Source organism: Galleria mellonella, unplaced genomic scaffold (genome assembly GCF_026898425.1).
Source record: "Galleria mellonella isolate WM207_F2 unplaced genomic scaffold, CSIRO_AGI_GalMel_v1 utg83, whole genome shotgun sequence".
Taxonomy (NCBI): Eukaryota; Metazoa; Arthropoda; class Insecta; order Lepidoptera; family Pyralidae; genus Galleria; species Galleria mellonella.
In genome coordinates this window covers 3,270,664-3,288,059 of record NW_026442162.1, presented here as the reverse complement: position 1 = coordinate 3,288,059, position 17,396 = coordinate 3,270,664, and the positions used below count along the sequence as shown (strand labels likewise).

The 17,396-nt window shown below is 32.5% G+C and overlaps 1 protein-coding gene across 2 annotated transcripts in view; it reads left to right on the top strand.

The window, feature by feature from the left end:
• Nucleotides 1-2,836: 2,836 nt before the first annotated feature.
• Nucleotides 2,837-17,396, top strand: part of LOC113516924 (tribbles homolog 2-like) — a 44,984-nt gene continuing 30,424 nt past the window's right edge. The window contains exons 1-3 of one of the 2 annotated variants that reach the window (XM_052901874.1): nt 2,837-2,951; nt 8,015-8,399; nt 17,063-17,352. In XM_052901874.1, the coding sequence (XP_052757834.1) occupies nt 8,100-8,399; nt 17,063-17,352 (590 nt within the window). In that variant the 5' untranslated portion in view covers nt 2,837-2,951; nt 8,015-8,099. Of the gene's footprint in view, nt 2,952-7,564; nt 7,856-8,014; nt 8,400-17,062; nt 17,353-17,396 lie in introns of those variants that run through there. The other variant, XM_026901427.3, reaches the window with a different exon arrangement.

Here is a 17,396-nt window from a genome sequence, read left to right as displayed (position 1 = left end):
GGCACCTCACCAACGTAATATGGATAGCGCAGGCTGATTTACCATTTCATTTTCATCTCTAAATAAAAGTGCCAAAACTTAGTATAGGTGTCAACTGTCAACATTTCTATAATTCTTGGCAGACTTCCAATGGTCTAGTCTACCTGAATCCACAGACATTTCAAATAGTTCACAACGTGGGTTAAAATATTCTAAATGTATGTGATAGATACTGTAAGATAAGTTATTTATGACCCCAGTTATTTCTGTGTTTCTAAATGAAGCTCCTGTCTTTTTTTTTTATAATTAGAATGACAAACACGCATATTTATAATAAACAAAGGGCATCACAGGAGACCCTGGACCGCTATATAATATATAATACCACCTATAAAGAACTATAGTACCATATTACTATACGATACACGTAGTAAATCGTAGTCTGGTATACAGAAATAGAATCCTCCTTCGTATTTACGCATTAATTGAATGACGCGGTGAATTTATTTTCATGTTTAAGGAAAATAAATAAGTAAATCAAAACATATTACAATTCTGATGATAATAAGTATCTCATTTTTGTCATCATAACAATTCGATAACATATCATAGCTGAGCACTGTTTCCCCCATTAGAGAACATTGTGTCATTAGCATATGCTCTTGGTACGAGCTTTACGACGGAGTCCACTCATGAAGATCCTTTTGGACTGAGCTCAAAAGCAGCGCCAAGATATAAGAGAAGCGTCAAAGAAAGATCAGTAGTCACTTGAATTAAAGGCGAGAATATTTCAAGGTCTCCTTTATTATTAAACGGATGATAACGGAATAGTAACCCCGCCTGCGCTATCGTTATATAATGGCTGGTCACCTTTAAGAAATAATAGGTGAGCATGAAAGCAGGTCAGTTAGCCCATTCTGATGAATTCAACCAGATGATTTCCAGGGGGATCCACGTGGAGGTTGACCTGATAGGGTGTATTGCTAGCAATGAGGTAGCTAGACCTCATTATTAATAATTCCTTCCCCCCTCCCAATTTAACTTTGTCAACACAGGCGCAAATCTCTTTGTGTCTTAGTTGCCTCCGACGATATTAGGTCAGCTGGTAATGAATTTGATAGGAATTAACCACGATGAATTCTGTAGGCAGGACCGCGCATATCTGGCAGAGTACTCGTGTATTGCTAGCAATAGGACCTCTGCTCCTATTTATTGACAACTCTTTCCCCATAATCTTTACTAATATTATAAACATGAAAAAAATTGTTTGTTTGTAATGAGTAAACACAAAACCGATTTTAAAAATTCTTTCACATATAAAAAGCTACATTATCAGCGAGTAACATACGTTATTAATTATTTTCAAATTATATCTATTCGTTGGAAACCGGGCTTAATCGCTAGAGTAGTTACATTAGACTATATTTAATTACATCTTCCGCTTATGAGTTGGAATTTACTAAAGCCCCGCGATAAAATGTTGACTAACTCATAACCGGTAATGAGGATTTCTATTGAAACTTTTAAACCATATTACTTCAGAACTCATTAAAATAAACTATTAGTGACACACATATTTGCTTATACTACATTATAATTGTTATACAATGATATAGTTATCAGCATATGTCACGTAATTATCGAGAGAATACTCGAACACTGAGAATGGCTGTTTGTGATGGCATGATCACTTTGATGTTAGTATTTGTTGGGTAAATAAAATGTGTCACGATCAACAAATGCATGCACTATATCTAAGTATTGCGCAGTATTTTATCACTAGGAATTAACCATGGTGATTTCCAATGGGAATCGCATGGAGGTCGACCTAATGGAGTATACCGATACCTTAGCAATGAAAACGAAAATCCCCGTTGATATAAATCAAGTTCTGGATTTGATTCTAAGTTGGACAAATTACGAAATGATTCATTATAATTTGGTTCAAGTCTGGGTGTTTTTGAATTATGCCCTCAAATTTTTATTGTCTAGTTTCTTATAACATACAGTAATTTTGAATATTAAACGATCTGTGTGGTTCTGTGGCACGTCATTTATTATGAGTATGTTAATTTTCGCGAATATTTATTTATTTAATGCACAGTGAAAATATGTACATATGGCGGGCTTAATACTGAACGTTGTTCTTTACCAGTCAACCATTAGGCAAACCGAGAAATAAGTAGGTGGTGCATTATTGAATAAAGGAAAGGAATAAAAAGATATTATTAAAATATATAAAGATTTTCTGTTAAAAAAATAGACGACAAAGTACTAAGTAAACCACCTGTTGCATATTTGATTGTAATTACTTCTACTGAATATTAGTCATAATAAAAAAAAAAACAATAAAGAACGGATCATCCTATTCGTGACTTATGCATGAATAAAACTATTAACTCATACTGTTCCAAGGATAGGTCCAACATTATTTGTGATGTATGTACAAATGTATAAACCACGAGTATTAATTCATATTCTTGTAAGTAATATAAGCACTATGAAATAGTACTATTACTTATACTGTGGTAGATAGATAGATAATTTATTTGCATTATTTACAGCACACAAATAACAATACAAACATACACATAATACAGACACTCAATAAAAAAAAATATAAAAGAATGAAAAAAAGCCACAAAAAAAAGCAAAATATATAAAACAACAATTTTCTTCTTTCATGCGTGTGCCATAGTAATACAAAATGGTCATAATTCAGTTTTTGGTGTATGCATATCATGAGTGATATTATGAGTTATTCACTTTGCAAGTTGCAGGTATTTGCACAACAACAAAAAAATGTTGTGCAATTTATATATATAGCTAATTGTGGCAACAATTGTCGTCAGTTTCAGTTGTACGTCCGTGGCGGAAGTTGCTTTTGGATTTTAGTCAAATTTATTTAATAAATTAGATTACTCATATCGCGTGTACTGATAGAACAATAATAGATGAATAACTTTGGAAGGGTGAGTGATTTTTTTTTATTATTTTTTTAAATATTTGTACACTGTTCCTATGTCCATAGGATAAGCATACTAATCGTTAATCTAGGGTTCAGTCTATATGTATAACAAAGCTCAAATCGGTTTAGCTATTTATGTGTAATTGAATAAAAAAACATCCAAATATTTCTACATACTTTCATAAATGTAATATTAGTAGGATATGTAAATTAAGAGGTAAGAGTTAGTGTAATGTGTAAAGGTCTAGTTTTGATAGTTCGTAACAAAAGATTCTCATAAATTGTATGGTCAACATTTCACCATTTAACAAAAATAATAGGGTCTCATTTAATTAAATATTTTAAGATTTCATTGGTACGGAATAAACACAAGAGTAAAACCTGTCGAATACAGAGGGAAACGTCAAAATCTGTATAGGTTTGGCGAAGATATTACAACGTACACACATAAAATACATATGCCAATTGTTGGTTAAGACCACAATTTAATAAAAAAAAAAACCTATTTGTAACGTAAGTTTTTGTTGAAACATCCTTTTTTCAGATATTATCCTTAATGTACACTTTTTTACATTATCAAAGACTTCATGTCCGAGATTAAAAACGATGCACATAAACGAAACACCATAGATAAAGTAAATATTTTTTCTATGCTGGCATTGGCGTGGTGCTGCGTTCTAAAGCAGGCTTTAATCATAAAAGAAATTTAATCTAACGTAAGCTTGTTTTTATGTAAATTGAAAGGCTCTACCTCAATTGACGTCACAGTGAGACGCTGAGATTAAACAAACAAATTGATAATCCCAGATAGATAATCAAATTTTTGTTAAGATCACCATAAAAATAAGATAGATAGATAGATAGATAGATACTCTTTATTGTTTCCTCCAAAAGATTACAATAGTAAACTTATTATACATATAAATAATTACAAGAAATAATCACAATGAGAAAACAATGGGCGACCTTATCGCTAAGAGCGATCTCTTCCAGGCAACCTTTGGATGGAGAGGAGTAATTATAAACAGTTTGGTGGGAGGCACGATGAAAATGAAAATAAGGTATCTATTCTTAAGTACCGATCGATATAAAATTTGAGCGTGCCACATTTTCCTGTAATATTTTATTTCTTTTGTTTTCCTCTTTCAGTAGAAACCCCACCGTAGGTGATCAATGAGTAATGAAATATTTTTTTAAAATCCACTCATGTATATGATTATACACACAACTAATATACCAATTGGACACCAAAAAGTCAAAAATTACCAAGTAGTACACACACGCTTGCGCACATCTATTTAAATCTATGTCTATGGGTACTACTTAACCGAATAATAGAGCAAACGTACCATAGACACTTAAAAAGATACAATTAATAAGGTAACTTTTATTCATACTCACTGCAGTGCTATATACAAGTGTAACTTGTAACCTTGTACTTGCTCAAATATTACAAGTAAATAAATTTTAAACCGGATATCTAAATCACAGGCTTATTGTCTAAAATTTAAACATGTAGATATGATATTGGCAGGCGATTGCCGATGGATATTATCATTTCATTTAATTATTGAAATCTCATATTATCTTATGTAATCTTTTAATTTTAACTAATGGTCAAAATTAGACCATAACATATATTGTAATAAATTAATTTATTATTGTTATATTTGATATTCAGTAAAACTATAGACAAATAATATAAAACAAAGATTTCCTTATCTAAGGAAATCTATTAAAGACTAAAGATAAACAATCTATTCTCAATTTAACCACAGATTTTAACCTAAAACAATAAACAAAAGAATATATAATACTCTTGCGTGTGTTAATTACACGGTAGTGTATGTAATGTTTTTTTTTTTTATTTGTATAATGTATTTTTATGCGTAGATAAAAAAAAATAGTATTCTGCACTCCTTCTATAAAAAGTATAAGTGTGCGAAATTTCATATTCCTCCGTACGCGCAATATTTGTAAAAAAGAGTAAAAAGTTTTTGCTTTACGTAATATAAAAAGATACATATATATAAAAATATATAGATAAAAGGATGAACTGCATTCTGCTTTTATCCTATTAATATAATAAATGTAAAAGTTAATAACGATGGATAGGTGGATGTTTGTTTGTTATTCTTTCACGCATCAACTACTGAATGAATTTTAATAAAATTTGGTACAAGGGTAAGTTATATTCTTTATTTTTTTTATTTATTTATTTAAATTATGATAAATAAATAAATAAAAAAGTTATATTCTAACTAAGCACACGGACTTTATGTTCTGATTCACGAGAACCAAGCCGCGGGATATAGCTAGTCTTGAATAAAATGTGCTCGTGGACAGAAAATATGCAGTTTTATTGCCCATTGTGTATGGCAAAATTCTTTCGAAGGGGAGTGAAATTCTGAACCGTGTTATTGAATTTTCTGCTGTAACTACAGAGCAATAACGATTAATTTGTTCTATTTCTAAGAAAATTAGCGAACAAAAAGACATGCATTAAATCTGGGCCTGCAAGTTAGCCACTATGCACCGCCTGCCGCCTACAAGTTAAGAGATACAATGTAAAGTAAATAAGCTGTAGTAAATCAATGTTCAGCGCTCAACTTCGTCCCTTTCCCTTTACACTTTCAATATTTTTGAAGCATACTAACTATTGAAGCCAATGGAAAGAAAAAAGTAATAGATCTGCGCATGCGATATTACTACCTTTTAAATAAATTATTTAAAAATGGTGCTTTATATAGTTTTTTGTTATATTTTTTTACTGAACATCAATGTAAAAATCCTGAATAATAAAAGTATCCCTGAAAGTAAAATATAAATATGCAACAAAGCATACGTGTTGTGCAACTAGACGGCTTACACAAAGATAAATTTTATATCATAGACAAAATGTTTTTCGTGTGCATAGACAATCCATTTATGTTAAGTTCTATGAAATATTTGCATGATTGTGTAACAGTATGTCAGATAGATGGATTATATAGAACTCTGCCATTGTGTACCTAATATGTTTGCAGGAGGAAGGAAAAAGGGATTGTTAATGATAGGGTCTAACAGCCCCATTGCTAGCAATATACGCATGGTGAATTTTTCGGAATTATCACTCACTGGTGCCCCGCCAACGTACGAGTATAACGATAGCGCAACGGAGTTAAAATTGCATACTTACTCATTAAGAAAATGTTTGAAGATACACCTAGTCGTTTTACATTAAAATCGATTTCCTATTTTTGGCGTAAAAAAACCTTATTATGCAATTGAAAAAACCTGCTTAATTAGCTATTTTATTGACATTTTTACGGCCATGACTGGACATTATCTATTTCCAATATTAAACATATACATAGATCAAGCATTTACAGATTACAGATAGATACCTACACAGATAGGCTAGATATGGCTGTTACGTGTAAACCAAAAATCGATGAATGTACATAGGTAAATCATCAATGACTCATTTTTCGAATCTCGCAATTTCCAATTCATCATCAAGTTAGGTATTAATTTTTTTTTTTAATTTATGCAATATATGCGAAATAGGGTATAATATAGTATAATAAATTTAAAAAAAAAGTAAAGTTATGTAGGCAAGCCCTAGATATACTGTCAAACTTCTCTACATTTCCTGTAACAACATGGAACATGATAACTTGAAATATTTGTGTAAAATGATAGTTATTATACGTTAGACTTCGTTCTCGAGTATATATATAGCTATACGTTAGAAAAGAGTAAGGACTTGTTAGGAATTAGGATTAGTGGATGAAGTCTAAATATTTATAGGTACTATATGTAAGTACCAAATTACCTTTTAAAATAATTGGCAGTTACCCTAATAGAAGGATTTCGATATTGTATGTCTAGATAATACAGAATTATCATCATCATAATTATTTCAGTCATTATCCATCCGCTGCTGAACATGAGCCTTCCCCATAGACTGTCATCCATCCACTGACTCCCTGGTCGTTCTACACTACGTTTGCTCGTAAGGAGTCAAGAGTCTTTTTGTAGAATTATAGGTTCAAGAAATCCCTAGTAGATTAATCTAAATAAGTGAGATCAAAGATTAATTTAAGGTTTAAATAATTTTGGGAATCCCCATCTAATTAGGCAAATAATGTTGCAATACTCATTTTTAGATGGGTCTTCTCATTTTTAAGTACCTATCTTAGATTACAGTAAGTATACAAAAATATGTGCACTGACACTTATATTTACATTACTTTTTATTTACATAATTACCTATTTCACGCACATATTTAATCAAGTACATAGACAATAACTTACATTACAAATTATACAGGTACAGTAATTAATTAAAAGTCTATCTAATATTATTACTTTGTATATGTTCAATATAATAAATACAACAATAATTACACCTACCCGTTCTTATGAAAAATTAATGGATAAATAGTAATTTGTTGACATTAAAGTATTGCCAAACCTAAATGAATGGTAATATTCTTTCCCTTTCCATAGAATGTTAATATAATGTATCAAAAAGAGATAGATAACACATTATTATTGCGTCTACAAAACGCATGGCGTAGTCTCTCGTACTACGCAAGCTGACGCTGTGTCGACATTGGACGTTGGTTCGGTTGCCGGCCCGAGCGAGGCTTCGCGATCGCTGACGTACGCCGAACGCCGCCGTGACGCCGAAAACGGCAAATCGCCGTCAGTCTCGCAATGGCGTTAGTAGGAGTTAGTTGTGTGTTCGTTTAGTTTAACATCAACCCGAGCGGACACCGGCCCAAAATATTGGCCTGTCTACTCCTGCTCGAATTACTCGAAAACACTTCTTGTAATTCTTTTACGCAACTTAGGGACGTATACATCGCCACGGACAGTCAAATTTTGGTACGATATCCACTCAGGGCGAATCATTTCAAGGTTCGTACTTCATTCGTAATTTCCCCTTACTAAATAACGTTACTAAATCGACGATTGTCTCGTAGTAGTAGTCGTTTCATTTATGTTTTGTAACTTGTGTTCGCAATAAATTCGCAAAGACGGTCAAGTACAGTTTCTAATAGGGATTGTTTGTTGCAGATCATGTACATCTCATCGTAGTTCCTCATCGTTTTAAGTGTTTTGTGTTGTGTTGTGAACTTAGTGTGACAGTGTTGTGTTTGTGATGGATCCTGGATCGCCTTCGCTGTTGTGGCCGCTGCGTATGAGCAAGCCGGCCGTAACACCGGTAACGTCGAGCGGGGAACATAGCAAGGCGGAGGATAGATCGCAGTCGCCGGTCCTAGCGGAGCGGTTGACGGTAGCGCCCTCACCCACCAGCCCGGCGCCTAGCAGTCCTGCACCCCCTCAACACCACTTCCAAGCGGCTCTCGTAGCTGAAAAATACCTCTTACTGGAACAAGTGGAAGGGTCATCCTTATGCCGATGTGTGGACGTGCGCACACAAGAGGAATATGTTTGTAAAGTAAGTGCATACAGATATCTTGCTAAACTAGTTTAACTTTCGAGGCCAGGACAACTTATAGGTAGTTTTAATAGGTTGCACGTAGGACATTGTAGCCAGGTTTTGCAATCAGTAATACTTTTTTTTACATAGAATGTAATAAAGTATCTAACATTGGAATAAAGAAAATCGAAAATTAAAATTCGAGATCGTACGTATTCCTTCATAAGGAAAATATATACACAAAACAAACTCCTTTGTGTGCAGTAGTACAAAATATATTAATAGTATTTATTTAGGTAGGTAGTAGCCATCATTCATTGGTATGTATTACAGATTACAGGTGATAAATAAATAAAGTACCTTAGTATCTAGATTAATATGGACGTCTGAGTTTTTCATCGAACGATTGATGTGATGATACCTAATAAGTAAGGGGCGTAGGTATTAAATACTTATTTACATAACTAAGAAGTCTATCACCGTCGAATCGATAGAACAAGCACATCACTTTTCTAATCGAATCATCACATCACGATAATGAGATAAACCGTGAACAACTGTGAATCTAGTTCAGTGCTTAGACGAGAATTTTTTTTTTTTTAAAAAGAATGATTCTATTTTCAAATTTAGCAATTAGATTGAGTACGTAAGTTAATTTGCCTAAGGTAACATGCATATTTTAATATTTAGTAATATGCTATTGTATGTGTCTTGTTACTTCATCTTTGACTATATTGAGAAACTATTTTATATTTTCTATGTATGTAATAAATAATGTATCCAAAGGTTCTTAGAATGTATCATAATATGGGCTGACGACTTCGATCATATCGATGTGGATTGAATTGGAATCCTATTATTAATGTGAACTAATTTGCACCACTATAAGTAGAAAGATAGGGTGAATGTGCTGTACTCCTAGACATTTACAATTTTAATAGCAAGTCTAACATTTTCAATAGTTAAACGATCAATGACCCTGTTAATAAAGATCAACAGTACAAAAAACTACAGCCTCTGTGCGTATCTTATGTGCATATGTGACGTCAACACTGACAAAAAAATATGAGAAGGCAAATTTTCAATCGTAAATACAAAATGTATTCAAGAATTTTAACCAATTAAGTAAATGTGCATAGAACATAAAATACCTATTGTATTTCACTGCCGACAATCTTTTTGATTCATAGTTCGATATTTTTATTAAAATAATAAACTATCGCTGAAGGCTCAGCTTAGAACTACTCGATCGGAATCCTCCACTCCATCTGTTTTAGTCTAATTTTTAAAGAACTCTTATTTTTCTGCATAATATTATGGCAAGAAATAAATTCATATGTCAGAACGTGGCCGGCGTTTTCTTGCGTTGAATCATATATAGAAACATGTTTTATGGTGGTCGGGAATTGACGTCTAGTGGACGACTAATAAATTGTATACAAAAAGCTCACAATCAGTTATTATTTTTAAAAGTTAAAGCTATAAGCAATACAACTAAATTACATTTGTACATTTTGTACATAGTATGCGTAATATTTAACGTTATATATTTATATTTATCCAAAATTAATGTTCATTCATGATAAAAAACTATCAAAAATTTGAACGAAAAGTGTAAGTGTTCGAGAACTAAAAAAAATTTTTTTTTTCATTATTTCTATTATAATTGCGTAATTTAGTTGTTAGATATAGCAGAATATCTAAAAAAAATTACATATCTGTTTGCTGAAACTGTTTTTACAAAGATCACAAATGAAACGCGGCGTCAGCTGGTACCTTCACCCTGTGTGTAATACAATTTGATTAGATGACGAGTAGTTTACGACTTCCAATAAATAGCGGATTAAATTATATAGTTACCTACCTTCTTGTAGTACGAACAGATACCTTAACCAGTCTTATCAATAAAAAAGTAAAAACGTGTAGGTAAAAAACAGGTGCCTACGTGATAGAAAGATAGGTACCTAACCAAAAATATTATTATATAATCTACATTTTTTTTTTATTTTATTTGCGGTTTGATAAAGTTGACAAACCATTCAATTTGATAATGTGGAAGTGTATATATACTTTTATTATTTGGCAACATTTTCCTTTTTTTTTTTTAATAATACATTATATTATTTATAATAAAAAGTTATAATAAAATTGTAAAGCTTTCCCCAATACGATAACCTTAATAACGCATAAGTATTTATACCTTAGTATCTATACCAATTTATTCCAACATCAATCAATTTTTATGGAGATAATTACGTTAATGAGCTTAAAATAATATATTTAGTAGATAATTAACTACAATTCATATATTTCTTTTATAAAACTTATCTAATCTTTACACATCCTTTTTTCATCAAAGTTTTTTTTTTTTTTTTATTGCTAATTTCAAATGTAGGACTGTAGACTATAGTTTACACCTACATATTTACCTAGATACCTACTTTCGTTACTTAAAATAAGAAATGGTCTTAACAAATCCATTAGCACAATATCGTTTGACATAAATATTAAAAATGTAATTCTAAAATTCTATTCCTAGAGCTTACGTGGTAAAGATTTTGATTTATGAAAAGCTACTTTAATCCTATTAATAATAAGTGCGAAAGTTTGTAATGATAGATGGATATTTGTTACTCTTTTAAACAGAAAATAATGAACGGATTTGGTACACAGATAGGTTATATCCCAAGTTAGGGGATAGGTTTTGTACTGATTCACAGCAAAGCCGCGCATTACAGCTAGTCTTACATAATCTGTGAAATATAGCATGGCACTCATAGACGGTACGATGATACCTAAACAAGAGTGAACTAAGAAAGTGAATGCCGGTACTATCCTTAATCTATGAGAACGAAGCAAAACTCTTTACTTTAAATACAATCACTGGAGTCGATGAAGTCATGGCACAAAAAAGAAATAAAAAGGTACAGGTACATTGAGAACCTATTTTTCAAAGACAGACGATAAAACTTTTTTTTTAATAATAACGAGTGTGAGTCATACTATATTTATTTATATCGGCCTTACACACGCATTTAACATCAAATATTAATTATTATTACATTAATCAGCTTTTTTTATCATCGATAAAGATAAATAAACAGTCGATATAAATTAATTATTACATTAAACGATTTGTTACCTATAGGCATTTATTTAATTTCTTAAAAATAATGACTTGCTGTGTTTTCCAGTTAATTGATTATTTCGCACATTAATTGATTAACTGCTGATCATAGATCTCCCCCATAAAGGGGTTTTGCCAATAGTTACCACACTTGGCAGGCAGATTGGCAACCGTAGTTAGACTTTCTGATATTTTAGAGGGATGCTAATGCCCATCCCTCGACCATTAAGTTCCCTTAGTCGCTTCTTACGGCACCCACGGGAAAGAAAGGGGTGGCCCATTCTATGGCAGGAGCACACTGTGAGTTAATTTTTTAAATTTAAACAGTATAGTTAATCATCAAACATTACACTGCATGTCACAACTTTTATGACACATGACAGTGTACCTGATTCACTTCAAATTTAAACTACTATTTCACAATTAATATCTAGAATGAGTAATTAATTTCATAACATTAAAACTAATAACTAATGCTTTATCAAAAAAAAAATGTTGAAAATAATAACTCAATTTTTTATTTTAATTTTTATTATTATTCTTTGCGTAATTAACATCTCCAGTTAGTAATAATTTCATGCAATTAAACATAAATTATTGATATTTTGTTTTATCAAAAATAAATCATAAATATAATAACCTTAGATTATATAGATAGGTGTCTCCATAGAAATGCTTCAAGAAAAACGGGTCCACTTTTTCATACAATTTTGCGTAATCAATACTTATGAGTTCCTTTATAACTTCTATATTTATTTTGTCATATAAATTCTGCATCTTTTTAATGTGTAAACACTCATTTTATTTATTACTCGTAAATAAAACGTCGAGATACATTTTATGCGTAAGTATATAAAATACTGGTAAAAAAAACGAGTTAGCTAATTTGACAATTAGCTGACAAAAAGTTGACCCGTTTTTTGAGGCTCGATTCTCTATCTGTATAATGTAAGATAATAACATAGAGAAAACTCTTTATCTATCAAATCATAGAAGTGTTGTCTGTGTGTCCACAGACAGTAATTAATCAATTGCTTAGGTTAAGATACCTACCGAGTGAAGTATGACATGTCGCGTGTCGAAATATGGCCAGTTTCAACATCATTCGCGGGCTTTGTTATATTTATACAGTGCGTAATCTCTTGTTTACATTTAACCTCTGGTCCATTTGTTGATTAATTAGCGACTATAAAACCTAAATCATACCTATACCACCTTGTTCTAATCTAAAAATTAAAATTATTTAGAGTTAGAATGTCTTGATTACAGTTCTTAGTTGATTTACTGCGCCAATTGTGGGTAGGTGAATATTTTCTGTAAGTGACAAATGTTATTGCAAAAAGCTATTAGATCTTTTATTATAATTATATTTCTTATATATTATGCATTAATTATAACTATATTTCAAAATGAAACAGATAAAAATTATTCTCACCACTATATTCTCTAATGGAATAGTCAAAGTTAGATAATAAAGCAGTTACCCTCTTTTTCATAAAACTAGAAGCGTCCTACAAACGTATTTAACCATTAAAATACTTTATTACTGTCTTTCAAATTGAGGATTTAGTGCAAAAGAAAAGGACAAAATATTTCAATAGGTAAAATAAAATTAGGAGAGGTTTTTTTTTGATGGGTGAAAATGGTATGGTAATCCCGCTGGCGGAGCACCAGTGAAGAGTGATGATAGATGAGAATGAAAACAGACCAGTTAGCCCATCATGATGAATTCATCAGAAATTAACCATGATAGTTTCCAGGGAGAACCGTGAGGAGGTCGACCTGGTTGGGTATATTGTTCGCAATGGGATTCTCGATCTCCATTACTAACAATCCCTTTCCCCCCTTATGAGAGGTTTTACGTTTTTATGATTAAGGAGTTTATAGTTTAATTCTAACAAAATATACATGTTAGCCTAAAATCTGCTATGAGTAGTGTAATAATTTGTAACTAATCTAATTATCAATACTTGTAAATACTATTAATCATACTGTGTTATCTAACAAAGACCATGTTTGATGGATTTAGAAGGGTTCCTTGTATCCCACGGGATTGAGACCCCATGGAGAGATAAGCCAAATACGATATAATATGCCCACATGTCGTGTTCCATTCATTGCAATTATCCTATATTTCACAAATGCTGTATCTACTTAAATGTGATCATTATTAGAGCTGTAGTATCAATAATTTGTGTATGTCTTAATTGAAAATAATTCAATTAAATAATATTTTCAAGGCAAAAGTTAATGTAATAATTATAATTGATACATTTTCACGATCAAATGTATTGTTGAATCTGTAAATGTGTTCGATATACTACGTCTATATTTCGTGAGTTACATTTTAGTAATTTTTTATAACTTGTTTTTATACTAACCTGTCACTTGCTCTATTTAACACGCAAAGTTAAGTTTTAAATATGAAACTACTTATTAATATATTTAAGTAGACACAAAACAAGTTACAATGCAATGACAGTTAATACTACTGTTTAGCTATTGTTTAAACAATTAAAATATGAATAACTGTTTATTTTTTTCACAAATCTCGCATGCATTGTTCATCGCATCAGTAGAACACCGGTGTCATAGCTACTTTATATGTCACGGTCCCGTGATGCTCGAACGCACTTGTAGGCCACAACCATCGCAAGTTTACAATGTCATGTACATCGGCTTTCGCAATCAATTAACAATAAATGCTAATAACATTAAAGTTATAACAAATTTCAAATAACGCCCATGTGTCCAATGTAAACGGGGTCCCAATTTTGGTATATCTAGCGATTGTAATCCGCCTATAACATAAAGCAAAATGACTCTTAAGACAAAGTATTAAGGTTTACATTTGATCGAGGTTCAAACGCTGACATTGTACACACCAGAATTTGAATACAGGACACTGAAAATTAGTCACTCAAGTCACTCATGAGTGACGCAGCGTTTCTCATTACTCTTGGAAAGTGTGAATCAAATGATACGCGACCACGGATGCTGGTTATTCAAAACATCCTCCGTGAAAACGAGGTGGCCATTTAGGCAACACAGGATACATAGTTCCAGCCTAACAAAGGCTTAGACGGGTATTGTCAAGGCGCAGAATAGGCAGCTCCCTCGTGAGAACCTGGCAAGGTTAAGTGAGGCAACGGCGTGTTGCTAAACGCCAAGCGTATTTACAACACCGATTCTTGCCGACACGACTGGCACATTTGTAACTACATACACCGTGTGTTGTACCCGGCCTACGCAACTCGTTTACGACCCTTGCCTTATACATCTTCCGCAGAAATAAATTATATTGTCATTGTTATAGTTATCTGAAATTTTATCTACTGACATACACGTACAAAACATCTTAAGGCCTGAGCAGACAAGGTTAATAATAAAAAGGAATTTTATCCACGGAAAATTGTCCCCGTTTGCGCAGACCATTGTGTTGTGTTTTAAAATCTATTCATTCTAATATCTAGTATTAGTTTATAAAATATTAATAAATCACACATTAATTACCGCGTACATGTATACCGATGCATTTTTAAACGTAGCCATCATAAACGGAACCGCGCAACGAAGTTATAGTAACTGATAATAACACACGTGCTCACGGATCAGCCCGAAAATAGGCGTGACCTTCTCATTGACATTGTGAAATAGACGAGTTGATAACGTGCCGATCGCCGAATGTCACAGCGAGGCTAACGGGCCCCCCTCCGCGCCGGCGCCCCCACTCGCGCACCACGAGAACGCCAGCAACATTAATCGACATTCATCGCAGTTTCTCCACGACATTTGACTTTCGTACCAGTACAAAACCAGAGATGAAACTTCAACAATAATCGATCGAATACCACTAACGGTATCATTTTTAGTTACCGCAATCAATCAGCAAACAATCGAAATAACCGTTGTTCAGTTACTAGTCTTCAAAATGTACAGAGGTCAAGACAATAGCAGATACAGCCATGTGCATAACAATTCGATATTGTCCATGTATATTTTATTCAAACGCAACCGTCCAATCCCCAGCGGCCCTGGAACAAAAACTATAACCTAGCGTCAACTTGAAACCGGATTTAATAATTTAATTCCAGTTTCTATACTTAGTGTCCCTTTATAATTACTTACCAGATAGATCCCGACCCTATTCCTTGTATAATTCGAAATACATATTTTATAAATTTTATTATCAACAATTCGTGCTCATTTCATACTTTAAATAACCTAAACGTTTACCAATATTTTGCAACACTGTGATTAAACAAATTGATAACACTATGTAGGTTAGCTCCCGTAAAACGCATATAGAACCAAATTTTATCAAGTACTCTGTCAACATCGCGAATTCTTATCACGAATTGTACTAACAGCATGTTTTATTCGCAAACACGTCTGCAAATGGGTCAAGATTTATTTTTATACAACTCTTAGTAATCTATATTGGTAAGACGCGTCGATAGGTCTGCGGTGACTGTGGAATAACTATTAATACTCGTAGTACACGAATAAAAAAGAAATGGCTGAAAGCACGCGACGTGATTCATCATTTCTGAGTTGGAAATTCTGATTTAGTTTCGCCTGTAAAGTCGATGACATTAGTCTGCCCGAAATAAAAGCATGACTAAAGGATCAATAAACCCTGTAATAGAAGATTTTAGGAATAACCATTTTAAATATACATACATTATACATGCAACCGGATTTACGATTATTGAAATTGTCCTAGATATTTATGTGCGTAAATATCAGAGCAGAGTAGCACACACTAGATAAATCTTATTGCAAATGTATTCATACAAAAAATGTATATTTGAAACCTCTTGAACATTCAAAAAGCTATTCATTCAAAGATTTCTACTTTTATTCACGAGACGAACCTTCAATTACAGTTGCTTTAGAATCATAAACTTTAAATAAACGATTTTAATTAATTTAATATTGTATTAATATTGTATATTAAACTTTTACTTCCTTATTCATAAGACGTCAAACCTCTTATAAACCTATTTTAGCTGTCAAAATGTTTTCTTTTCCATTAGTGCTAATTTCTCAATTTGAAAGAAAGTGACAGTGACAAAACTCTCTAATTAGTTAAAATAGGTTTGTGGGACGTTTTAGTTTTTATGAATAAGGGGGTTATTTTATAATAATATTACTTAGAATAACACATTTAGAAATTCTAGTTAACTTTCTTGCTAGATTACAATTTATAATGTGTTTTAAGTTTGTAACGTACCCAATCCTTTGAACAATAATATCAACTGTTACATCTAACTGTTCAATAATGTAACAATGCTAAAACAGCATCAGTCACGCAATCAAAGTAGGTAAACTAGGTCATCATGGCATAGCAAATAGCTTTGACCCCATAATGCAATAATAACCATGTTAAGGAAAAACTTTCATACGGTTTCCCGGAAAAGACCTCGAAGTGAAAACCTTCAGAAATTTAATAATAACTGTATGATAACAGGAGAGGGATATTTTTTATTGATTGAGTAGGTAATTCGCTACCTACTTTATTTTGCTGACGCAAGCTATTTTTGTTTCTTAGGTGGTGTCGAGAGATTGTAGCAGCTTACTTCAAGCCCACTACCGCCTCGATGGGCACCCGCACGTCAATCCAATACATGAAGTTCTAGTCGGCGATAAGAGGGTGTACCTAATCTTTCCAAGATCGCATTCCGACCTACACTCGTATGTGAGAGCGCGGAAAAGGCTACGGGAGCATGAAGCTCGAAGATTGTTCAGGCAAATGGCTGAAACCGTTGCAGCTTGTCACGAACAAGGCATCGTGTTACGGGATCTCAAATTGAGAAAATTCGTTTTCGCGGATCCACAGAGGTGAGTCGACTTAATTTTACATTTAGCTGTTTCATTGGCACAAT